This window comes from Colobus angolensis, unplaced genomic scaffold (genome assembly GCF_000951035.1).
Source record: "Colobus angolensis palliatus isolate OR3802 unplaced genomic scaffold, Cang.pa_1.0 Scaffold550, whole genome shotgun sequence".
NCBI classification, from domain to species: Eukaryota; Metazoa; Chordata; class Mammalia; order Primates; family Cercopithecidae; genus Colobus; species Colobus angolensis.
Window position 1 is genome coordinate 1543306 of NW_012119044.1, and position 26158 is coordinate 1569463.

A 26158-nucleotide genomic window follows, 5' to 3' on the forward strand; every position below is an offset into this window, starting at 1 on the left:
GCTCTACCTTTTTCTTTTTCAAATGGTCTAGAAAAATTGAGATGGGCCACCATGAATTTACTCAAAGCATACAGTTTTATATGATTAATTCTTGATATAAATTATACAAGAAAGAGCAAATATTTAAATAAAGATGAGGCTCAGAAAGTTGAAAATTGTATATACAGGTTTATTCTATAATCGATTTTAAATCAAGTTTAAATCTGTAAAAATGTGGCAGGGCGCGGTGGCTCAAGCCTGTAATCCCAGCACTTTGGGAGGCCGAGACGGGCGGATCACGAGGTCAGGAGATCGAGACCATCCTGGCTAACACGGTGAAACCCCGTCTCTACTAAAAAATACAAAAAAAAACTAGCCGGGCGAGGTGGCGGGCGCCTGTAGTCCCAGCTACTCCGGAGGCTGAGGCAGGAGCGTAAACCCAGGAGGCGGAGCTTGCAGTGAGCTGAGATCTGGCCACTGCACTCCAGTCCGGGCGACAGAGCGAGACTCCGCCTCAAAAAAAAAAAAAAATCTGTAAAAATGTGATTAGGTAGATATTACTTCAATTAAAAGTAGGTTGTAGGTGAAGCAAACCCTCCCAATCTATTCTCCATATCATGTGTAGATGAATTTTGTAGAAGTATAAATCTAATTCTGTCATTCCTCTTATTAAATTATTATATATTTCCATCTACCTTTGTAGACATTTCTCCCACTGCGCCGCATCTCACTGGTTTCTTTCTGATACTACGAACTTGTCATGTTTCCTCCCAGCACGTAGTTTTTCTGCCAGTCGTTTTCCTCCTGTATGTATGTAATTATATCAGCTCATCTTTCTGACCTCCGAGTATTCATAGTTGCAGGAAAGTCTTTCTTGCTTTGCCTGCCTGTAGTGTAGCTCTCGTTTGCATGCTCTTAGAGCGCCGTATACTTCTATTTTGTAGTATTTTGCACATTTGGGATTTTACTTTTCACTTGTGTAATTATTTCACTGATGGCTTTCTTATTCTACGTAAGCTCTATGGAACTGAAGACCTAGAATGAAACTGGTACTTTATAATTTTTTTCAATGAATAAAAGCACAAATGATAAAAGATAATAAGTAAAACAGCTTTCTCCATATTTCATTGCCTTGTTTCCTACAATTATTTAAATGGTTAAAATAAGTATCAAATTGAGAAGAAAACCAAACTGAAGGGCTTTTTACTGGCAGTAGCCAAAAGGAAGTAAAAGGATGAAAGATGCCAGGAAAAATTTCCTGTTGGACACTTCACGTTTCTTTCTTGTTCTGTGTTCCCAATACTATCGCTTTTATCAGAAGAGCCCAGCCCCCATAAAAAGTGCTTTCTGAATTACCCTTCCCAAGTTTGTCTAACTCTTGGTTTTAGAGCACACAAACCCTACTACTGTATTAAAAAGACCAGAAAAGATGTTCCTAAGACATAGGCTAAGAGTTAGGAGCTCTGTAAAAAGTCAAAAAGATTTGGATTCCTACTTTACCTTGGTCTCCCACCTATGCGACTTTGGACAGATGACTTTTACTCTCTCTTGGCCTCAATGTCCTGCTCCATAAATTAAAAATAATACCTATTTCCTAAGATTGTTGAGAAGGTTCTAAGAGATATTACATGGACATGTATCACAGTAAGCATTCTATAAACTTCAGCTGTTATGATTATTATTGCTGCTGTTATTATTCTCTGTCCAGATTTTCCCTGAAATGTAGTTTTATTTAGCATAATTTGTATACTCAAAGAGCCCAAACTAATATTTATATGTGATACTTTCTTAATCTTAAAAGTTTATGAGGGAAGGAAGAAGAAAAAAGTAAGAGGGCAAGTGTTTTTTAAAAACCTCTCATATGTGTTGTTTGTTAGTAATAACAGCAAAACGAAACAGCAAGCAAAACAACAATAAGAGCAAACTAAAGTGACTTTGTGGTTTCTTCAGGGAAAGTTGAGTTCTGTTACTACTGACTCAAGGAGCCTTTCTCTCTTGAAGCCTTTAACCCTTGGCCCTGGAAACTTCTATTTTTGACTCAGAGTTCAGGGGAAATTCCTTTTTTCACTGGCCAGCAGGTAGGGGATTCCACCTGTATCCCACTGCAGAAGAGATAAATTTAATCACGTAACGTTTTATTTGGAAGGCATTTTCCCATAGTAGCATTACATCACAGAAGAATTTCAGGGTTACTGGGACTTCTGATACTGCCAGTTGTTTAACCTGTGGCAAGTTACTGAACCACTGTTGAATTCATTTTTCATTTTTCTCACTAAACTCACAAAGTTGCTGTGGTGATCCCTGAAATAGTATGCAAGCTTCTAGCAAAATGATCAACATCTCATAGTCATAGAGAAAATCTTGGCTGTTGTACTTCCTCCCTCTATATGTTTCAAGTATTTGCAAGCCTCCAGCAAGTATGTACTGTGGAGGTACGTTTTTATGACATGCAAAATAATGTATAGTCTGATTTAATGTGAAATGACTTAGATTGTCTTTATATTGAGGTAGAATGCTATTTAAAAATTACTTGACTACTACCCTCCAATCTATTGGGATACATTGAACAGTGATTTCACAAATATGAACTTAGCCAAAGACAAGTGTTTGCTTTAGAACTCTTTCTGATAATATTATAATTCTGATAATACCCAAATTAAATAATGAAAATTGGTAACAACAGAAATTTTTTCTCCTTATAAACAAGCATTTCTCTTCTTACTGTTGCTTTGAAGGGAATTTCAGCAACATTTTTCTCTAAATTAAACTGATTAAAGATATAAGTATAATCACTGATACATAAAGAAATTCGAAGAGTCTTCCAGCCAGTGTCCTTCTTACCTTGCCAAATGGAGATGTATTTACTGGTTGGTGACCTCAGGAATAGATGCAGAGTGTTCATCCTCCCACAGTAATGAACAGCAAGTCTGGAGCGGCATAAAAAGGGTCAATCGAATAGGTCATACATCATATGGGGAGGCAGATGTTGGAACATATTGTAATGGATTACTGTGCAGTACATGAAGATGGCTTATGGAGTAGAAATACAGGGAGGGAGTGAGCGAAAGAGAAACTATCAGTTAGGGTGTTCTTACATGACTCTCGCAAAATATATCTGGTTCTTTAAGGAACTGCTTCAATTATAAAAGTCAAAATGTTTTTTTCTAGCTGTTTAAGATTTACTGGTGTGTAATGAAGAAAGCCTTTTAAAACCCAGTGCATTTGAAGTGTTTCTTATTTATAGGCTTTAGTATCTGCAATGTGACAGAAACAGCATGAGAGCATCACACCTGTGAAAAAGGTCTTAAGATTTAAGTAAGTTCAAATGTATCTTTAATTTTTAGCAGGATGCTATCTTCACACCCTCCTAACACGCCACCCCTCATTGATAGCTTCATATTCCATCCAAGTATCACACTGAGTAAGACTGAATTTGGAATAGAAAAATCAAGATTATCTATGTATTATTAATATTTGATGATAGCAGCTTTAAATAAATTACATTATATCTTCTGTACATGTATTCACTATAGCTTTTTTAACAGTAAAACTCAAACTATAGCCAGATGTAATTATTTACTTTTGTATCCAAGTTTTTCCAGGTTATATCAGACAAGAGTGATATTTTCAAGGAGGTGTGGGTCATAATAATAATGTGTGCCTTGGAGCCCATACCACCAAGCCCCCTATTTCACCAAGCACGCTTCCCAGTGTTTCACCTGTTTTCCCTGACGGCAGAACATTTCATTTCTGAAGTTGGTAACGTATTTCCCTTGATGGCTTATCCTCCTGACATCTTTTTGTTTGTTTGTTTTGTTTTTGCCTTTTTTTTTTTTTTTTGAGACAGAGTCTTGTTATATTGCCTAGGCCTGGAGTTCAGTCCCACAATCACAGCTCACTGCAGCGTTGAACTGCTGGGCTCGAGCAATCCCCCTGTCTCAGCATCCTAAGTAACTAGGACTGCACATACCATTATGCCCAGCTAATTTTATTTTATTTTTAAGTTATTGTTGAGATGGGGTTTCGCTATGTTGCCCAGGCTCGTCTCAAACTCCTGTGCTCAAGTGATCCTCCCACCTTGGCCTTTCAGAGTGCTAGGATTATAGGCTTGAGCCTCAGCACCCAATCACTAACCTCTGGTGATACCAACTAACTCTTCAGCCTTTTGAGGCCTTTGTCCACTCAAGTCATTTTCTTGTTTGACCTGCTAATTCAAACCCTTATACACCCAACAGCTGCAACTTGTTTGTTTTGTAAATTATGCTGTATTGACATAACAGCTATTAGCTCCCCTTCATATGGATAAATCTGTAGCAAGTCTGAGTTTGTTCGTTCTTTCATTGTAATACATTTTTTTCTTGACGTCAAGTTTCATTAGAATTTGTGTACAAACACAAAAGATTTTAAATCTCCCAGATCATGTGTATGTGAAGTTGCTCCTCCCAGTCCCTCCAGGCCTTAGTATACACTTCCTTACTCCCTTCAGGATGAATTCTTCCCCAGCTGGGACTCTAAACCGGAAATTAAGTGACAACCCTTCCTACCCTCCTCTAGGCACCTTTCCCCAATCACTTTTCCCCCATGGGCTGTGATAGAATTGGGGAGGTAACAGGAGAAATGTTTCACAATCGCAGCCTCCACCCACTTCTGTGGGTTAACCACTTAGGAGGTTAGCCGAGAACTCTTCCCATCTATTCCCTACCCCTGTCCCTTTCCACTCAGGTTTGACCAAGAGTCTCAGTCCTGAGAGCTGGCTGTCAGCCCTGTCTACTCTTCATTTTTTCCAGGAGTCACCTTAGTGGTTAATGAAAGTCGTCAATGTTCAGAGTCCTACCTTGGCATGCCCAGTATTCCTTGATGGATACAAAGAACACATATCCCTTTAGAACCCTCATTGTACTTCTCCTCTGTTAGGATTTTTGAAAATTAAAGAATAAAAAATTACTTTTTGTGTAAGTATATAAAAAATTCATTTGAGAGGAAACTATTTGTATTACCTTTTCCCACTATTATGTTATTATTATGAATATTTTGATAATAGCTATATAGTACTATTAACCCGAACTCTTGCACAGTCTCTCTGATAGGTTTTGAATTTGACCCTTTAAAATCAAATTCAAATATATGAAGAAGTTTTACAACTCAATAATAAGACAGCTCAATTTGTAAAATACATTACGGGATATAAATACAATCCCATTATTGAGTATATACCTAAAGAAATATAAATTGGATAAATGTGGTGCATATACACCATGGAATACTATATAGCCATTAAAAAAGAATAAGATCATATCTTTTGAAGGAATGTAAATGAAACTGGAGGCCATTATCGTTAGCAAACTAGCACAGGAACAGAAAAACAAATACTGCATGTTCTCACCTATAAGTGAGAGCTAAATGATAAGAAGAACTTATGGACACACAGAGGGGAACAATAGTCACTGGGGCCTATTTGAAGGTAGAGAGTGGGAAGAGGGAGAAGAGCAGAAAAAATAACAACTGGGTACTAGACTTAATATCTGGGTGACAAAATAATCTGTACAACAATCCCCCCGACACAAGTTCACCTATATATCAAGCCCGCACATGTACCCCTGGACCTAAAATTTAAAAAAAAATTTAAATAAAATTCATATATATAAGTAATTCTTACAATTCAATAAGACAGCTTAATTTTTTTAAAAAAAGCAAAAGATCTGAATGCATATTTTACCAAAAAAGACAGAAGTGGCTAATCAGTACATGAAAAGATGCTCAACATCATTAGACAAATGCAAAATTAAAACTACAATGAGATACCACTTTATACCTCCTAAATCATTATAATTAAAAAGACAATACCAAGTACTGATGAAAATATAAGGCCAGGTGTGGTGGCTCATGCCTGTAATCCCAGCACTTTGTGAGGCCAAGGCAGGTGGATCACGAGGTCAGGAGTTCGAGACCAGCCTGACCAACGTGGTGAAACCCCGTCTCTACTAAAAATACAAAAAGATTAGCTGGGCGTGGTGGTGGGCGCCTGTAATCCCAGCTACTCAGGAGGCTGAGACAGGAGAGTTGCTTTAACCCGGGAGGCAGAGGTTGCAGTGAGCGGAGATCGTGCCACAAGTACTCCAGCCTGGGTGGCAGAGTGACACTCTGTTTCCAAAAAAAAAAGAAAGAAAGAAAATATAGAGAAACTGGAATCCTCATACATTGCTATGGAAATGAAAGATGGTTCAGCCACTTCAGAAAAGTTTGACAATTTCCTTAGAAGGTAAACGTGAAGATACCACATTACTCAACAAATCTAATCCTAGGACATGGATAAGCAGGAGTAATAAAAACACACAAAGACTTGTACAGGAATGTTCATAGCAGGATTATTCACTGGAAAACTGGAAAAAGTCATCCAAATATCCATCAGCTAGATAAATGGATAAACAAATATTATACACGCATGCAAAGAAATACTTTTCAACAATACAATAACAGGCTACTGATACATGCTACACCTTGGAGAGAATTCAAAAATGTTACACTAAGTGAAAGACACCAGATTGCTTTTTCTATAATCTCTTCCAGCATTGCCCCAGTAGTGGGGACTACAAAATAGCATTACCTCACATCTGGCCAAGGAGAAGTAGAAGGAATGTGTTATTTCATTTTTAAAAGGGAGAGGAAGGTCTTCTGTTGTGTACAGAAAAGCCTTAAATTTTAATAAACATACTTTGTTGGTTGATTTGATGGTTAGCCTTATGGCTTTGCATGTTTTGTTCCTTCTGCCTGGAATAGTCTTGCATTTTAACTTCATCCTGCACTTCCTTGAGGACATACGTAGCAGGACTGTAGCCATGTCAGATCCTGGCCCCCACTTCAGAAGCCTTTACAAGTCAGTTGAAGTCAAGACGGTGAGCCTATTTAGAACAGAAACCACTTCTTGTCTCTTGAATGGAGCTAGGGGTGGGAAGAGGAGGGACACAGGTGCACACCTAAACCTGCTGTCCTTGTGCCACCAGGTTTAATGTGGAGCCGCAAGGAGAGCAAGAATTCTAGATTCAAAGCTGTCCTCCAGATTTCGAAACTGAATGTCCGTAGTCATTAAATACTAACTTCCTATTCCTCCCTCTCCTGAGCCCCTGACAACCACCATTCTGCTTTCTGCCTCTATGAATTTAATTTCTCTAGGAAATTCATATAAGTGGAATCATACTATATTTGTTATTTGGTGAGTGACTTGTTTGCTTAGCATAGCATAATACTTTTAAGGTTTATCCATGTTGTACCATGTGCCAGAATGTCATGTCTTTCTAAGGCTGAATAATATTTCATTGTATGTATATAGCGTATTTTGTTTATCCATTTATCCATCAATAGACGTTTGAATTGTTTCTACCTTTGGGCTATTGTGAATAATTCTGCTATGAACATGGGTGTACAGATCTCTTTTTGAGATCCTGCTTTCAGTTCTTTTTTGTATATTACCAAAAGTAAAATTACCAGGTTATATAATAATTCCGTCTTTAATTTTTTGAGGAACCACCATATTGCCATATTGTTTTTCACAGTGGCAGGAGCATTGCACAGTCCCACCAGCAATATACAAGTTTCCAATTCCTCCACACCCTTGCCAGCATTTGTTATTTTCTGGTGCCTTTTTTTTTTTTTTTTTTTTTGATAGTAGCCATCCTAATGGGTGTGAAGCAGTATCTCTTCTGCTTTTGATTGCATCCAGGTCATTTTGAAAATAGGTTTGTCAAGACGGGAGAATGAAACATGTTTAATTAGACAGTTCATGAACTAGACTTATGAATTATACGTTTTTGTACATTGAACATGTGAGTTCCTGTCTCTGCTTTTGTCCTGGTATTCAGTGCATTTAAGGCCTATCCTGGTTTTCACGCATTACACTTGAAGAACATGCAAAAGAAATGCCGATAATGTTACGGAAAGTCCCTGTTTCAACTCAAGTTGCTATGATAATTTTCTGTGAAAAAACATTATGAAAAATAATGTGCAAAGCAAATTTATTCACACTGAAACATGCTGCTATGTTTTGAAAGATTTTCTCCAGTACATTAGTTTCTCTTTAAACTCCACATTTAAGTTACATTAAGAAGCTGAAATTAAGCTATAAAGATAACACTTATGGAGCCTTGAAATTGCTTTTTGAATTTTTCCTCACAAATGATATTCCCTGTTCCTCCTCTTGAAAACAGGAAAAGAAAGAAGAAATAAACAAATACTTTTCCATCAAATATATATAGTATATATCTTTCTAGGTTTTATTTAAACTTTAACAGTTCATATTCAACTGTTTTTTAAAATCATAATAGATGACATATATTTTAAAATCTCTTTTCCAAATGTTTAACACATTTCACATATGTTAATTGTTCTTGCCATATTTCAAACCCTGGACTGAAAAGAAATCTTCCATTTTTATAGGTATGTTTGACCTGGGAGAAGCTATTAATCAGCAAGGTTTTAGCTCTATAATGTTCTTTTAGAAGATGCAAGTCTATATATTTGCTTATGTGCAATTTTAGAAGTGACAGCTATTTATTTTTGAGTGAGGACTTTATCACTGAGCATGAAAAAGGATTACAACTTTTTCCTTATGCCTGCTTAAACTCTTGGGGTAAACTAAACAATCTCATTGGTCACATTTTATTAAATACTTTAAAATCTCAATTACCTGACTTGGATTATATGAATGTATCAAATTATCACATGTACCCTCAAAATATGTACATCTAATGTATAGCAATAAAATATATTAAAAATATGTAAAATTTATTTATATTCATTTATGATATACCTCTTCTGTCTCTGTTTTATATACTGGTGTTTGATATGAGACTGCACTTGCAGAAAAGGATAATACTTACAAAAATAATTTTAAACAATTTCACAAAAAAACAGTATTAAATGGTATGCATGCTCTTAGCACTCTCCATTCAGATAATGACAGTGTAAAAAGTTCACAGATTGTCTTTAGGAATCAGTATGTTTTATCATACAGTATTTAAGAAAGACATATTTCAGTTGTAATCTTACTGTTCTTCTTTTTTTAATTTAAAATGCCTTTTGTGCCCAGCTCTCCTACAAAGTTGGTGATTTGGGGAGAAGAAGTGTAAAGAGGGTGAAAAGGGGGAGAGTTAGGGTACAGAGAAGATGGTGGACATAACTTATTTTGCACTGTCTTCACAATAAAGTAGAAATATCTCCATCTCCTAATCCATGCCTGAAGCAAAGGAAAATAGTTGGATCAAACCATACACTGTCATATGCTGCTGGCTCCTAAGTAAGTGACTGTATATGGCATCATCTCTGTCTCCTGTGCCTTTATCCAGATTGACTGGGCACACAAAAGGGAGACCTGTAGAAAGATCCCAGTTAAAATAAAAATTAAAGATCCAGCAATCCCACTTCTGGGCATGTATCCAAAGGAAATGAAAGCAGCATGTTGAAGAGATATCTGTACTCCAGTGTTGATTGCAGCATTATCTACAATAACCAAGACATGGAATCAACCTTATTGTCCATCAGTAGATGAATGGATACAGAAAATGTGATATGTGTGTATACACGCACACACACACACACACACACACAATGGAATACTTTTCAGCACTGAAAAAAAAGAAAATCCTGTTATTTGTGAAAACATGGATAAACCTGAAGGATGTTCTGTTAAGTGAAATAAGCAAGGCACAGACAGACAAATACCATGTGATCTCATTTACCTGTGTAATCTGAAACAGTCAAACTCATGAAAGTAGAGAGTAGAATAGTGATTACCAGAGTAGAAGGTAAGGGGGACTGAGGAGATACTGGTCAAGTAATAATTTTTAAAAATAGAAAATTAAACCTTGAGCAAACTACAAAGATCCCAAAGAAAGAGCTTATACCTACCAGCAACCATAACTACTACTAAATATCTTTTACTTTCTAAATAGCAAATATTTAAGATTCAGCAAGTAAATCATGTATATTTATTTATCAAAAAGAAGGCATTTGTCATCTGTCTTTTCCAAAATATTTCAGAATATCCATATGCTTCAACTCTTGGTTCTGTTGTCTTTTGAAAAGATACTTTTAACTTTTTTCAAATAATCTTCACCCATTTTTGGTATTTATTTTGCAAACAAATTCAGTTACTGTTATGATTATGACTACAATGAGGGTATTAACAATCTATTTTGTTCTTATGCTGATAAGATTTAAATTCATTTTTTTCTCTCAAGCAAATGAAATGAGTGAATGAATGTGAATTTTATCTGTATTATTAATGAGCCTTTCTTTCTAATTCTTCGGATTGTACAAGCATTCCAAATTCCTTTCGGATTTTAAAAATTTGTTCCCTGTATAGTCACTATCATTATGAAATACATTAAATATGTACAAAAGATCTATATTAATATTTTACATAGTCAATTTCTACGTTTGTTCAATTTTACTGTTCCTCGTTTTTAAAATTTTTTGATAAAGCATTGATTAGCAGGGACATAATCTCTGCCTTCAAGGGGTTTACTGGTCAGTAAATGATTTGGGGCAACAAATCTTGATAGATATTTTTGTCAGTGCCTAATGCACTGAATCCAAATACTCCAGATGGCAGTTAGACAGTGGACTAGTAGTCATTGAGAGAAGTTGTGTTTTTAGCAATTTCAGGAAAGTAAGCTATTACAGAAAAGTGGCAAGAATTTATCACCTCTAGGAATTAATGAAATAGTCTAGCTTAGAATTTAAATAAACTGTTTGTAGAATTTCTCTACTCCTCACACTGAAAAGTACTTGTTTAAGGTATTTTTATGGGTATCTTCATATAAAAGCGTGATTGATTTAACACTATTAATTCTAACCATAGCATAAAAGCTATGTCGTCCAAATACAATTATACTATTTTTTTCCCCCAAAATAGCAACAATTAATTGGTACAAGTTAAAATGTCTGTTATCCTACCAGACCTTTTCTGGCCCCATAGTGGGCCATTATAGATGAGCAGAAAGAATACCTGTTAATGAACTGCCAGCCCACTGCCCAGTAGCGCTTTGGTGCACATAATAATAAATTACAGGAAAAACTGATTAGACTTGAGTAAGTTAGATACAATTCAAGCTTATGTTGTTGGTAGTGGAGAACATCACACTTTTCATAATTTTTTAAAAGTGTTTTAATGAGCCACACTTTAGGGGAAGTTCATGATTGAATGAATCTAGTCATTCAGGGAAATCCTTTCTGTGTGAATTAATTCTTCCTTTGTCAAGAAGGAAAGAAAGAAATAAAAGAAAAATATAGTATATGTGTTTTGTTTTTCTTAAAAGGATAATATGATGAATATACACAAATGAGAATAGATGATTGGTGAGAATACTTATATACTTATGAAGATTGTGTATAAATTGTATTACCATCCCGTTCCTCTGTTTCTCTTTTCTTTTCCCCAGTTAATTGGCAATTTTTATGTGCCCAGTGTGCTATGAACTGGAAATTATTTTTTCCATCTTCATTTCACAACTGTTACTGCAACTCAAGTTCTTATGATCAGAATTATCACTGTTAAATATTGATAACCTCATAGCTGATATTTCTGGATTATCAATATTCTAGCTAAAAACATTATATCTATTGCTCTCAAACAGTCGGTGGCTTTCTCTTACTACATTTTCAATGAAAACTCTTTTGCTTATGTTTCAAAAGCTTTCATAAGGTGAATGTAGCCTACAAAACTAATGTTATTTTCCTCTAACGTGTCTATGTATGCACTGTCCTTTCTACCACTCACTGTTCCACACCAACCTCTATATTTCCTTTGCAGCAACTAGCTCATTCCTGCTCTCATGCCTTTCATTTAATTGTACTCCCTTCCTAGAATATTATCTCATTTTTCTATGTCCACCTTAACTCCATCTCTTCTATGAAAACATACCTGAATGCACTGATGCATTTCCTCTCTCTAACACCTTCAACAGTGACATACAGTTACAGTACACTTATAGTCTCATTGTTTTCTGTTTATCAGTCTTGACTTAAGGCAGATACTATGTTTGTACAATTTCTGTCTCCTCTGCTATTTTTTTTTTTGGGGGGGGAGGGGGTGAGGTCTCACTATGTTGCCCAGGCTGGTCTCAAACTCCTGGGCTCAAGAAGTCCTTCTGTCTCTGCCTCACAAAGTGCTGAGATTACAGGTGTGAGCCACCAAACCTGGCTCAGCTCAGCCTTTTATGTTTAGTGTTATCTGTTTGTTTCTGATGTTTTAGACAACTTCACTATCATAAAAATACATTCAAATCATAATATACCTTATGTTTAACTTTGGGTTTTATCTGTCATTATGTAAAGAAAGATGTTAACCAGATTTTCTCTTTAAGACACACATAGAAACATAAGTGGATTTTATAGTTCTCCAGATGCTTTTTACTTTGGGTGACCTTCTAGTAGTCACTAGATTTCATGCCCCTTTCCCCTCTACAAAGTCAACCAAGGGTTCTGTGACTGTTGACTTCACTCAGGGTAAACACCTGTTATTAGGCTGGATTTTGCTTCAAGAACATTTAATAAAAGAAGGAAACTGTTCATCATTTCTTGGCTTCTTTGTTTTAAAATCAATACTACACATATTTTAGTGGATAGAAAAAGGAGCATAAATTTTTAAAACTTTGAATTAAAATAAGTCACAGCAGCATTTTAAAAAGTTATCCACTCTTACATATATAGCCAGATAGAAGAATTATTGTCAGCTTCTTTAATTTTACTGAAATTTCCTATTAATTTGTGAATGGCTAGGGTAGAACACAAGAGTATTAAAATTCCTGATCTTATCTGTGCAGACTCAAAGTATGTTAAATTCTCTAGGACGGGGTTCATTTTTGCTTTTGTATTATAATGTAACTTTTAAGAAAATATATCTGTGACACAAAATGTGGTGAAATAGATATTTCCTGGCCTTATTTCAATACCTTGGTAAACCAGGAAAATTTGATATGCTTGGTGGAAAATGCAATGATGTGGGAATAGTAGAAACCTGATCACAGTTGGGTAAGAGTAATTCTAAAAGTTGTCCTCTTGCACAGAAGCCAAATATGAGAAAGGGATTATGGGCAATTTGGGGTAGAGAAGAGCACCCTAATGTTAGCCACCCTCGAACTGAATAGCAGGCTTATCTCTCATCATAAATTACATTAAGTCTCTGTATTCTGTAGAAATACCAGCAAGGCAAATGATATCATACTGTTATTATAGAAATATTAGCCTATTTAACTGGGTCTATCTCTTTTACAAATGTTTCTTCCCTTTCAACTCAAAAGCATTTCTTTTAGGACAGTTTTACTCAGATACACCTTAATTCCATGTTTAAAAGGGTAAAAGTACATTTATTTCAATGAGGAAAGAATATGAATAACTTTTATTTCCAAATATATGTCATCTCCATCCTTTAAATCCTTTAACTCAATAAACTATTTTAGAGTTTTTAATCTTGTAGTTTTAATATTAGTTCTTATATTTCTTTGGAAATTATGACTGTCTCTGGTGCCTAATATTTAAATATTGAATCACATTTAATGACTACTTGGTTAAGCTATTTAAATACCCAAATAACACAAATAACCAATAATTTTGTCAATAATATGAAGAATCAAAATTATATTTTGAATAACTGTTTTGTTCACATTTTCTTTACCCACAGATATTGTAATGTTCCATGTCATTAGTAATTATACAATAATCTCATTTTTAGTGTATAACAAATCAGTAATAGGAATTTTTATCCTCTAGTAATAATACCCAGTGAAATCATTTTTAAAGACAAGAATACAATATACAATCCAATATGAAATGCATAAACTGTAATATAGTTAGCTAGTTAATTTGTGAAAAAACATATATTTTTTAAAATTCAATATTAGTACATGCATTCTACTGGGCAGAGTTTTAATCTGTAAAGTGATATCCTAGGATAATTGGTTGTTTTCTTAAAGACTTTATAAGTAGTTTAGAATGATGCCAGAAAGAAGTGCTTCTTAAATTGCAGGGTATAATGCCATAGATTTTTAACACAGGTGGGAGAAATGAAGCAATTCTGGTAGTTTTTCTTTAAATAGTAAACTCTAAAGTCTTCATTTTTGAAGTGAATTATCCTTTTAATGTTTATGTAATTGAAGACAATCATTTTTATTCTTTCCAGTTGGCTGGGTTAAGAAAAGATGTGATTATTCCAACACATAAAACCCTTATGAGACAATTATTGATATAAAAATATTTTTCTGGTTTTCAGTTTTTCTCTGGAATATATTTTACATTACTTTGCATAAAAATAAGGCATAATTTTTATCGATAATGTTAATGTATTTTTATTTAGGTTATAGTGTCTGGAGAATTATGTATGTGTATTTTCACATAAATGTGTGCTGTTTTCAGTTTTCATTATTTTATTTAGAGAGAGACACTGCTAATCAGGATCTGTGGCTTATTGTGAGCAATTTTGTCTTTCAGAATTTCTCTTTCAGAAAAAAAATTAAGATAATCCAGATAACTATTTCACAGTACTTCTCCTTGAGAGCTTTTTTTCTTGCTTCATTGTAGAAATTTTAGCTTGCATTGTAAATGCTATCCATGGAATCTCAAGACGAATGAGAAATAAGAAACTGGGATATGTGTGTGTGTAAAATTTATTTAATATTAACTATTTAGTAATTTAAATGATATATTTATTTAATAATTATTTTCTTATGTAGTTATTTAAAATTTTAACAAAGTGCAAAAAGAAGATGAAAAGAGTAATAATCTAAATATTTGATGTAGTATTTGAATTTAAAGCAACTTCCTTGTTTTAGGATAATGTATCATATGGCTATCATTATCAAAGTAAAATTTTTCTTTTATTAATTACTTGGACAATTTCTATTGCTTATTTGATAAGAATAGGTAATGGCTTAGTGGAAGAATATGTGTTTTAGGCAGTATTCTTTAAAACCTTAATCCTCAAGATAATTTGAGATTTGTCTGGGTTTATATATCATGAAGTAAAGTAAACTTCTGGCAAGCATCCAGTTAATTTTTATCAACATAGATAGACTGACCAGATAATATTCTTTAAGTGCTTTTTTTCCATTGCCTTTCAGTGACTTTTCTTTACTTCTACCCACCTAACCCTCAGAAAAATTGTTTCAGGTGCCCATTTCAAGAAATCAAAGAGGCATACAGGGCTTGAACCAATATGGATAGTAGAAAATTACTGTGTATATGAAGCATCCTTTTGTAACACACTGTATAAATTCAAAGTAGAATATAAAGAGCTCTTAACTGGATAATATGTTATACTTGCCTTCCATAGGCATTGGAATAAAGTAAATATGGATGGCTCTTATTTGCTTTGAGTCCCTGGACATACTGAAGGTGAGATCACTTATATGTGGTATCTGCCATTTCTCCCCTAAAAAGTAATGAAATCTGAGGTGACGGCTTCTCTCTAAATATTCCAGTACACTAAACAAAATGCCCATAGGAAAAATACCACATCTGAATATATGTACTCTCTGAAAGGTACGTTTATTTTATGATTCATAGTATTCTTTCTCCCCCCCCTTCTTTTTCTTCTGTAGCAGTTATATGCTGCCCAGCTAGCTGCAATGCAGGTATCTCCAGGAGGGAAGCTGCCAGGCATACCCCAAGGCAACCTTGGTGCTGCTGTATCTCCTACCAGCATTCACACAGACAAGAGCACAAACAGCCCACCACCCAAAAGCAAGGTACCCTTTTGAAGAAGCCACTGTCTTGCCACTTAGTTTTATTTTTCATTCAATGGTATTTATTAAATGTCTATTATATGCCAGCAGCTAGGTTAAACTCTGGGTGTACAAGGAGGTAAGAATCAAGTAAGGGCAACAGGTGTGCATGTAAACTTATCTGCATACATGTAATCATTCATTTATTCATGTATTCAATATGCATGTACTGATAACTATAGCAGAAAATGTGAGTGATAAAAAAGATAATCAAATGGGTATCTTCTACCCAAGGAGCTTACAGTCTGATTATGTAGATATTTATAAAAATAGCCAAATAGCCATACTCTATGATACAAAATAAATTTTATGAAAAGTTATAGATAAAGTACATTGGAAGTTATATTGGGAGGCAGAGATGATCTTCAGTGAGAGATCCCAGCAGGAGTTTGTCAGAGAAGGGACAACTGAAATAGACCTTTAAATGCGAGTAGAATTAGGACCTACAGAAGGTGTTTTAAAAATATCAGTGACTGTTATGATGTGGTGCAGTGTAGATATACTTTTAGATAAATCATCCACCCAATGAGATTATGATGTAAGGAAATGAAGATAATAGTAGTGTTAGAAGTAAGGCAATTTCGAAGTAGTTTTGGTTTTTAAGCTAAGAAAACATTAGAACACATGGAAAAGGATCAGGGAAAAGTCAAATAATGTATGTTTCTTGGCCTAAAAGGAGAGAAAAATTGATTTTAAAATTGTATTTGTATTAAGATCTTCCTTAAATGATATTGTATAAATATGTTAAGCTTTCCATGCAAGAAATAAGAAGAGTGATCATAAAGCAATATTCCTTGAGATTACTCAGGGAAACAACCCCAGAAAATTTGATTCTATTAGAAAATGTTGAATAGAAAGCTGACACACACACACACACATATATATATATATATATATATTTTTTTTTGCTGAACTATGTAGAAAATTGCTTCTGTTCTCCATCCCATGAATACCATGTTGACATGTCTAAAGCAAACTAGGGTAAGAATAGTCACAATCATTGAAATACACAGAGAAAAAGATTAGAAAATATTAAAAGAAAAAAATCCAAGAATCCTAAAAAAATCTTTCTCAACTACCCTGGTGGCTCTGTCAGGATGTCGTTCAGAGTTATTGTATACTCCAGAGAGTAAATCAGTAAGGAGAAGGGATCAATCAATCATTTGGAAAAGGGCACTCTAGCCTCGTCTTCCTAGAATTCCCCAGTCGTTTTCCATATTACTAAAAGACAAATATTTTGGGGAATATAACTTAACCTGGACAAGGACCTTAGACCATGTTTTTTCAACAATATGTAGAAATATTTAATGAAAATGATTGTACATACTACATTGACAGTAGGAGTATACATATGCCACTTTTAAGATCTATTTCAGTTGTTTAATGGACCATGCATCTTCTGTGCTTTAATGTATATCTAAGACCTGGTCTGCTTTTCTTTATAATCACAACAGCATGTAAGTTTTTAAAACTTGGTAATAATTTTAACATTTATTAAATACATTTAATTTTAAAGTAGTGATAATTTTAGTGTTTCTGTGGACCAGCAGTTTTCATGTATCACCTGTAAAGAAAAATGTACTTCGGATAAAATAAATCGCTGTAGCAGCGTAGTCATTGTCGTACACAGATACATCTGTGAATTATTATTCTCTGTTTTTTCCCTTGATTTATTGATGTGATTTCACATCATGTTTCATAATGAGGCTTTACATCAGGACATTTCACTTTATGATTTTAGGATATGTAGCTCACTTTTAAATGGCTGATGGATTTTTTTCTTACACCTACAATCACTTTTTATCATTGATACCTTCTCACCAGATTACTTATACAAAACATCATGAAGCTTTTGATGACAGTCAGCCTCATCCATTTATGCATCTGCTGATTTGTCCATTCACTCATTTATCCATTCAAATGTTTATTGAGCAGTTGCTACAATGATATTTTCTTAGGTAACCATGGAAAATGCTAAAGTAACTGAAGGTTTGCTTTGCTAAGATTAAGAAATTGCTTTATGAACTATGTAGTTCTATACATTCATAGAACCTTATAGACTTTGTGCAAAAGAGAATCATTCTTTCAGTAGTATCAGAAATCTGTCACATCCTGTGGTTTTATATACCTCTGTTTATTTAATACAAGTGAAAAAGTAGATTGTGTTTCCATAGCCATGATTATACATTATTTAAAAATATAGTTCTTTGAAATTCAATTACTTTTTGAAAGTAAGCCTTTATGAATTTTCTATCATATCAAGTTTAAGAAAACAGTGGGTGTTGTACTTCTTTCCATCCACAATTATTGTAAAATACACAAAGGTTTAAGAATAAAGTGCCTCTTTTCAAGTAACAACGATTGAATAAAAATATGCCCTTTCTTTGCTCAGTGCCCTGTAGCATACTGTCCACAACTGCTCTTATTGTCAGAAAAGATTTCTTCAGTGTGTTTGTGTTTCAACTCAGCAGTAAAATGTAGTGGGTTAAAAATAGCCACAGCAATAAGTAATACTGTTGTCATTTTAATGAAGAACATGGCCAAAAAAATACCACCTATAGTAAATAAAGAGGACCCATTACAATACATGAATTTACTTTCTTATAGCCTGGAATTGACATTTATACATAGCATAATAAACATTTTGACTTCACAAAGCTATTTTATTCATGTGAAATAGCTATCATTTATTATCATATTTATGTTTTTAAGCAAATAATTATTAATGTCCTGGGGGTATTTTCTGTGTGTTTTATTGGCAAATTTTCATGTCTGTGTTACCATAAAATAGAGTTATTTTATTAAAGGATTTTGTGTTGTCTACATACCTACCTGGCATAAACCAAATTGATGGTTTAAGTTAAAAGTATATTTGCTCTTTGGAACAATGGAATCATAAGTCACATCCAGGTGATGATGTGAGGATAATGATCTTATTGATAGCTGTCAAAAATTTACCATGTTCTCTGAGTTGTATTGCCTGCCTTTCTTCCTGGGTATGCCTTTGCCTTTGACTCAGAACTCTAGAGAAGGACACAAACAAAACTTATTTGCAATTTGCAAAAAATGGAAGGGGGGAATCGAAAGGAGGGGGCTCCAAAAGACTGTAAAATTGTACAGCATGAGTCCTCTGATGCATGCTGTTTTCAATCTGCTGTATGCCAGTTGGAGGCTTGGGGAGTGTGTGTGCGAGAGAGAAAGGATAATGCTGAGAAATGATAGAGTGGCTGTGACCTCCAAGCTCAGCCTGGAAATCCAAGACATTGATTTCACTTAGCATTCCTGCTGAGAAATCTGGCGGAGTTCAGTTGTAATAAAAGAACAAGATTCTGTTCTAATGGTAATGGTGTATGACAGACATATCACTTTGTCTGTCCTCAGCACCAGAGAGAGGAGAATTGGAGAAAGGTCACCTGACCTGCCTGTGGTGTTGTACGAGTGCTGTACTGAGCTTTGAACTGCCGCCCAGGAGCATAATTATTTATAATATTAAATGATAAAGAAACCTTTAGAGGACTCACAGTGAACCTCTGAAAATGGCACACTGGAATTGTGTTCTGTAAATCTGAAAACATGAAAAGAAATCTGGTCTATTCAAAATCTGCATTCAAGAACATGCATAGTGTTGCTTGTTGAGTTACAGGTCCTTGAACTTACTGTTTGTGAACTGTTTGCATTAATGCCTGACATATTGTCATGAGTTGCTTTTTCTTTTCTCAATGCCTTGGTTTTATTAGTCCCAAGCCAAATATATACATACATATACATATATATAGTTATATGTATATACATACGTATATATATATTTTTCCCCCCATGGTCTATCTTGCCAAAGACTGGATGATACAGAAGTAAGAGCATTGACAGATTTTAAAAATTTCTCGGCTGTTACAATAAAATATTTCTAAATATTTGTACATGTGTCTCTTTAGCAATTATTTAATTTGCTCCCTTTTGGATGTTACTCCAGGACTGTTGTTTTTCATTGACCCACAAAAGCGAACATGTTTAGCTCTATTCCAGCTCTTGTATGTCCTAACAGCTAAGTTTATGGCTAAATGTTGGTAAATAAGTCTGAGTGAAAGTGTAAAACCTTGAAATTTTATGACAAGAGATCCTGTTAAATGAAAATTATAAAAATAATTATACCTTCTCACATTAAAGAAAATTATTTAATTGAGTTATTGTTAAGCAGTATTGACATTTGAATTACATATACAATAATGTTGTTTTGAATCTGCTTATAGCCTTAACAAATGTTTTAATTATTTGCTTGTAGTTTAACTTTCTGCCACAGAAGGAACTGCAATGTATTCATCAACTTTCATTTTTGCACAACATATTTATTTAAATGAATTTCCACATACTTTCGTGTAGTCTTTTAAGAGACTAGATGACCTTTGCTTTGTTATAGTAATTGACCTTTTGGTACATTTGTTTTCTAAAAATAAATCATTTCTTTTAAATTTAATGGAATCAGTATCAGACTTAAAACAGTTACTTTAGGAGGAAGAGTATTTAGACTCAGTTTCACACACAGCTCATAATAATTGTTAGTTATGAATAGGCTTATAGTTCTGTGTTATCAAGAAGTCTTCAAATGTTAAGACTTGGTGTGCTAAAATCCAGACTTCACATTGTAAGTGCTCTGCCATTGTAAAAGTAGCGACCTCTTGGGAAAATCCTAAGAGCAACTTGTAAATACTATAAAACCTCCCTTGGTATTTGATGGAAACTTACATATTGCCGGCAGCAGCCAAGAACAGTTTAAAAAGCCGATGACAAGAGAGAATTCCTGGGTGCTTTTCTTTTAACCTTACCATGACCCTGGTCATACCCCAAGTCACAGTTGTGTTTCTATCAACGGCAAGAGCACACAGATTGTCCTAATCAATTTTTTTGTTCTTTTCGAATACTTCTGACAGTGATGTTCCCATTTGTTCAGCAGTAGCACCTGGGAGTATGACAAGGAAAAGAAATGTTTCTCCAACAAGCCAGAAATGGCCCTAACCAGCTGACCAGACACAACCTGATTCTTTGAGCTGCACTGTCCTTATAATATTGCTTCAAATTCAGAAGCAAGAACTGGAACTTTATTGTTATCTGATCCTCTTTCAAAGGCATAGTAAAGATTTTGCCCGATGTGGTACCACCTGTTTGTGTAGTAATATCAGCAGTGCCGATGACTCCTATTAGGGAACCTATTTTTTTGCTGAAATGGTACCAATCACATAGTTTCAAGCTATCAAGTAAACATTATATCAATACACACTGATCTGCAGGGTAGAATTTTGTAGTTTAATACTATGAGTCACCATTTGTGGTACACATATACACAAGATTACTTAGCAATATGCTAGCAGTATGAGAAATCAGAGGATAATCAAGATTCGTCTTGATTGAGGATTAGTTCTCACAGGAGATTTGGGAAATGAACACATTTTTGGTAATTGGAGACAGTGTTTTATAATGCCAAGTGGGGAAAAAGCAGAATACAAAGCACACATACAGCATAATCACAACCAAGTCTACCTACCACTAACACAAAGTATAAAACATTATTTTTAATATTGTGACAAAAAACATCTGTTGAAGATAAAGCACAAGAGTGGCCGGGTGCAGTGGCTCATGCCTGTAATCCCAGCACTCTGGGAGGCCGAGGCAAGTGGATCACAAGATCAGGAGATCCAGACCATCCTAGCTAACATGGTGAAACCCCATCTCTACGAAAAAATACCAAAAAATTAGCTGGGCGAGGTGGCGGGTGCCTGTAGTCCCAGCTACTGGAGAGGCTGAGGCAGGAGAATGGCGTGATCGCGCCACTGCACTCCAGCCTGGGCGAGAGCGCAAGACTCTGTCTCAATAAAAAAAATAAAATAAAATAAAATAAAAAGATAAAGCACAAGACAACAAAGAGACTTCATGAGTTTGAAATGGACTAGGAAGTGCTAAGGCCTCCACAGGAATATTTCCATGATGAAAAGTTCAAAAAGCACTGGTCTATGTAACTATAACCTCATTTAATAGTTTTCACATTTCATCTGACCATGTGAAATTTTGAGTGGTAGTTTCTAGGGGTGTTATTTCCAATATATAAAAGTTTTAGAATACTACTATTTGACTTACTCTGAGAGCTCTTAAGGTCAAAATCTCAAATCATGACTTACTGCACAGGGCTAAAACTGGTCTGTGAATGTAGTATTTCTAAGTAATTCACGGTGCTGAAATAGTATTGATAAAAGAGGAGCCACCATTTATCTCTATATATCAGCATCAAATCACTGATCCATCCTGAAACTGGTGGGCCTGGTACTTTCGTAGATTCCATTTCTCTCACAAGTTCAGGACAGAAAGGGGTATTAGCCTCAGCTAATTATAACCGCATTTAAATTGACCATTTTCTAGTCTTAACAGTATCTGGCATATCACTTAAATGCCAGAATCTGCTTAATAAATTGTTCTGTATGCTTTGTTACATAGCTGTTGAAAACCCCTTTCTCTCCTTTATTTCAGTATCTGTGAAATAGCTCTTTTGTTAGCCTTTGACATGTGATATGGATGTGTCATACACTCAAGAGGTGGATTTCATCTAAGAAGAATCACCCCATAAACTGCAAATGCAGCCCGTTATCATTATCATCACTTCCTGGGTGGGACTTATTTACAGTGGATGTAACATAGTTGCCCTGTCATTTTAAATGAAATAGTTTTCTTTTTGTGATTCTGTGTTGCTACATGGAAATAAGTTAAATGAAATGTTATCAACAGAACCCCTGTGATGAGCCTCCTCCTCTCCTTTTCATCTTTATTCCGTTGATGAAATCTCAAATGGCTAGGTACTTAAACAGAGGCTTTTCTGAGCTCTGTGGTATTAAATGTCCAGATCATTAGGCGATATATTCTTATGACGCAGAAAGTTGAGGGTTGGTCACATTTTTACCATAAAAATTATAAAAATTATTAAAAAGGCTACTTGTAATCTCAGCATTAAATGAAAAAAAACAAATATGCAGAATGATTTAGGTAATGTCCTTTGAATTTTCCCAGCCTGGGCTGTGTATCCCAGTATACTGATTTTGTTTTGACAGAACCATGTCTCATGCACACAGCATGATGAGCCATGTCAAAGCTTTTTAATAATGCAAACTATGGGCAAAGAAGAGGATGTGGAGCATGTGCAGACTAAGGAATATCCACAGAATTACATTTTTTAAGGGAAACTTGCACTCTAAAATAGGTGCACCCCAAAGTAGCTTCACCATCTAAAAATCTGTGTGTTTGAAGCATTGTAATAAAAACAGCAGGCAGTTAAAACCTAAGTCGTTTAGGGAAATAAAAACAGAACAATAAAGGATATCTGGATATAGGAGTATCTAATAAAACCTCAATGAATATCATAGCTGAAAATGCTAAGTCATTATTGTGTCAGAGACTGAGAAAGCAAAAGTACATTTCTGTAGTTACTCTTTTTTGGGGGAAATCATTTATAATTTTGACTTCCTAAAGCATACTTTAAAACAGTTGAAATATTTTATTTTTTATGCTAAATTATTGATCATTGCCTCCTTTGGAGCTGTCGATAATCAACTCCTTTTTGTCACTTTAGCCATCACCTGTACTGGAACGATTTGATTTGAGACTTGATATGTGAAACTAAGGAGGACTATTCTTAATGTCAGAGTTGGTTCTTTCTCTTTATTAAATATACGTTGCTTACACATTCTTATTCATAAAAGAAGAAGAATTTTAGCGGTCTCTCTTACAGAGATGCCTCAAAGTATAAATTTGTTTGTAAAATGACAACAATTACTGATGTCTTATTTAGGTTGATGGAAAATAGTATATAGGCAAAATTACTGAATAGATTTTATCTAGATTTTCCACTAGAGAAAATAAAGAATACTATTAATATTTTTAAACATTACAAAATGGAGAGCAGAAAGAAAACAATATACAAACTAAACAGGTAGACATGAGGGTTGGAAAATAGATATGAAACATTCTAAACTGAAGACAAGTTAAAAACCCAAAGTACTCAAAAGTTGTATTTATTTGATAAAATGTGTAAGATATTTTATTTATAGAGGTATGGAAGCTTAAGTCAGAAGGAAATCCAGAAGGTATTCAGTCCAAGACACAATAACCCAGTCTCAAGGTCACTTTGCTTCTGCCTAGAGTCTCACAATGTCAAGGAGTCCACCAGTTAATGAGATAGCATTGTCTTATGCAGAATAAGTCTTTTTTGTTATTTTCTTTATTTTTATGGATTTAGGAGTACAAGTACAGTTGTGTTACAAGGATATATCACTTAGTGGTGAGGCCTAGGCTTTTAGTGGACTCATAACTGGAATAGTGTACATTGTACCCAACAGGTAGTATTTCAGAATAAGCCTTAATATCACAATGTTCTTATTTAAAGAGAACTGAAAGCATCTTTCCAGGACTTTTTCTTTTGGTGTCACTGAATAACAATTACATTAGTTGTTCTCTTTCGGTTGCAAGTGACAGAAAATGGAAGTACATTTGGTCACAATTTTTTTTTTTTGAGACACAGTCACTCTGTCGCCCAGGCTGGAGTGCAGTGGCACAATCTGGCCTTACTGCAGGCTCCGCCTCCCAGGTTCACGACATTCTCCTGCCTCAGCCTCCCGAGTAGCTGGGACTACAGGCGACACCACGCCCTGCTAACTTTTTTGTATTTTTAGTAGAGACGGAGTTTCACCTTGTTAGCCAGGATGGTCTCCATCTCCTGACCTCGTGATCCGCCAGCCTCGGCCTCCCAAAGTGCTGGACCGTGCCTGGTCCGCAATTTCTTTTTTTAAGTTCTTCTGATTTCATGTGTGGTTTAATCAGGAGCCCAAACAATATCATACAGAGTTGATTTGTATTTCCTAGCTCTGCTGGTTTTCATTCTTAAAAGGATGGTCCCTTTTTAGTGTTCTGTAGCACCCTATGTTTACATCTACCATTCACTGATTCAACAAATATTATTTCTATCATGTATCAAGTTTAATTCAAGCCAGTAGAACTACAGCTGTAAACAAAACAGTAATTCTCTTACAATTTCACAGTTGTAATGGGGAGAAGCAAACTATAAGCAATTAAACACATAGATAATTTTGTGCATGGTAAGTGCTATGAAAAAAATAAAACATGGTCAAAGATAGTGTGCTGGGGACAAGAAAGGGTATCTTCTTGGGAGAGAGCTTTAAGGGAAGCCCTCTCTGAAATCATGAAAAGGAGGACACCTGTAAAGGTCTAAGGAAAGGTTGTTCTAAACAGGAGGGAAAGTAATTGCAAAGACTCTGACATGTGGATGAGGCTGGTGAATTCAAGGTTCAGAGAAAAGGCTGGGGTAGCTAAAGTGCAGTGAACATGAAGGAGAATGATAAGGAGTCAGGTTGGGAAATGAGAAAGATCAGATCCTATAGGATTTTTTCATGTCCAGGACTTTGAATTATATTCTAAATATATTCATTTTTAAAGATTAATGATATATTTCTATCTGTCACACTACTTATCAAGCTGTTGTTATTATGTACTCATTGTCTTCCTCTCAGGTATCATGTCTTTATAGCAAAGGAATTCTTTTTTCTCCTGTGCCAATTAATTAATTAATATTTTAAGTGCTTCTACAGTGCTTCCTTAGAAACATACTGGAATTTGAGCCCTAATGACATATCCTGGATGTTGTTGTTGGAGAGACATAATTCCACAAATATTTGTTAATTGCCTATGAGGTGTTGGAGTCCTAGGACCTGAGGATAGTGGTCAACAGTGTAGACAGATATGTGTGCTCATGTAGCAGAGTGTATAAAGTGAGGGATATGAAGAAGAATGTAGATAGAGACAATCAGATATAATTTAAGAAGGGCAGTAAATATGGACAAGAAGTGTAGATTCAACCCAGAATATTTCCTGTTTCGTTTTGTTTTGTTTTGTTTTTTCCAGATTCATTTCATCAGTGAGTTTTCACTGGCAATATAGGAAAACACATACCATTGATAGTACCTGTCACCACCTATGTGAAGCAAATTACAAAGTCAACTTTTTAGATGATATTTTGGCACTAACACAATTACATGAGTATTGATTTTAAAATAGTCACCTTAAAAAACTATAATTGCTATATACTAGTGCTCATAAGAGTTTTGGAGCTCTTGTTTTACATAATGTCTTTTAAGTAGGTAAACAAGTCACATAAGAAAAAACACCCAAATTTCTGATTAGTATGGTTGCTTTCATATATTTTTAGATCCCACTTCTCTCTCTCTCTCTCTCTGTCTTTTTTCTCTTCCTTCTTCTCTACCTCTTTCCAGTGAGTATATGCTTTTTAAAAGTCACACCTCCTGTCATATAAGCATGTAATGCCACCTACTTAACAAAGAAAAACACCAAAAACTTCT

General features: G+C 34.9%; 1 protein-coding gene across 4 annotated transcripts in view; it reads left to right on the plus strand.

Moving 5' to 3' along the window:
• Window positions 1-26158, plus strand: part of SOX5 (SRY (sex determining region Y)-box 5) — a 1042185-nt gene that overhangs the window by 954643 nt on the left and 61384 nt on the right. For all 4 annotated transcript variants that reach the window (XM_011961452.1, XM_011961451.1, XM_011961450.1 and 1 more), the window contains one exon: window positions 15570-15716. In XM_011961452.1, coding sequence (XP_011816842.1) covers window positions 15570-15716 — 147 coding nt within the window. The remainder of the gene's footprint in view (window positions 1-15569; window positions 15717-26158) is intronic.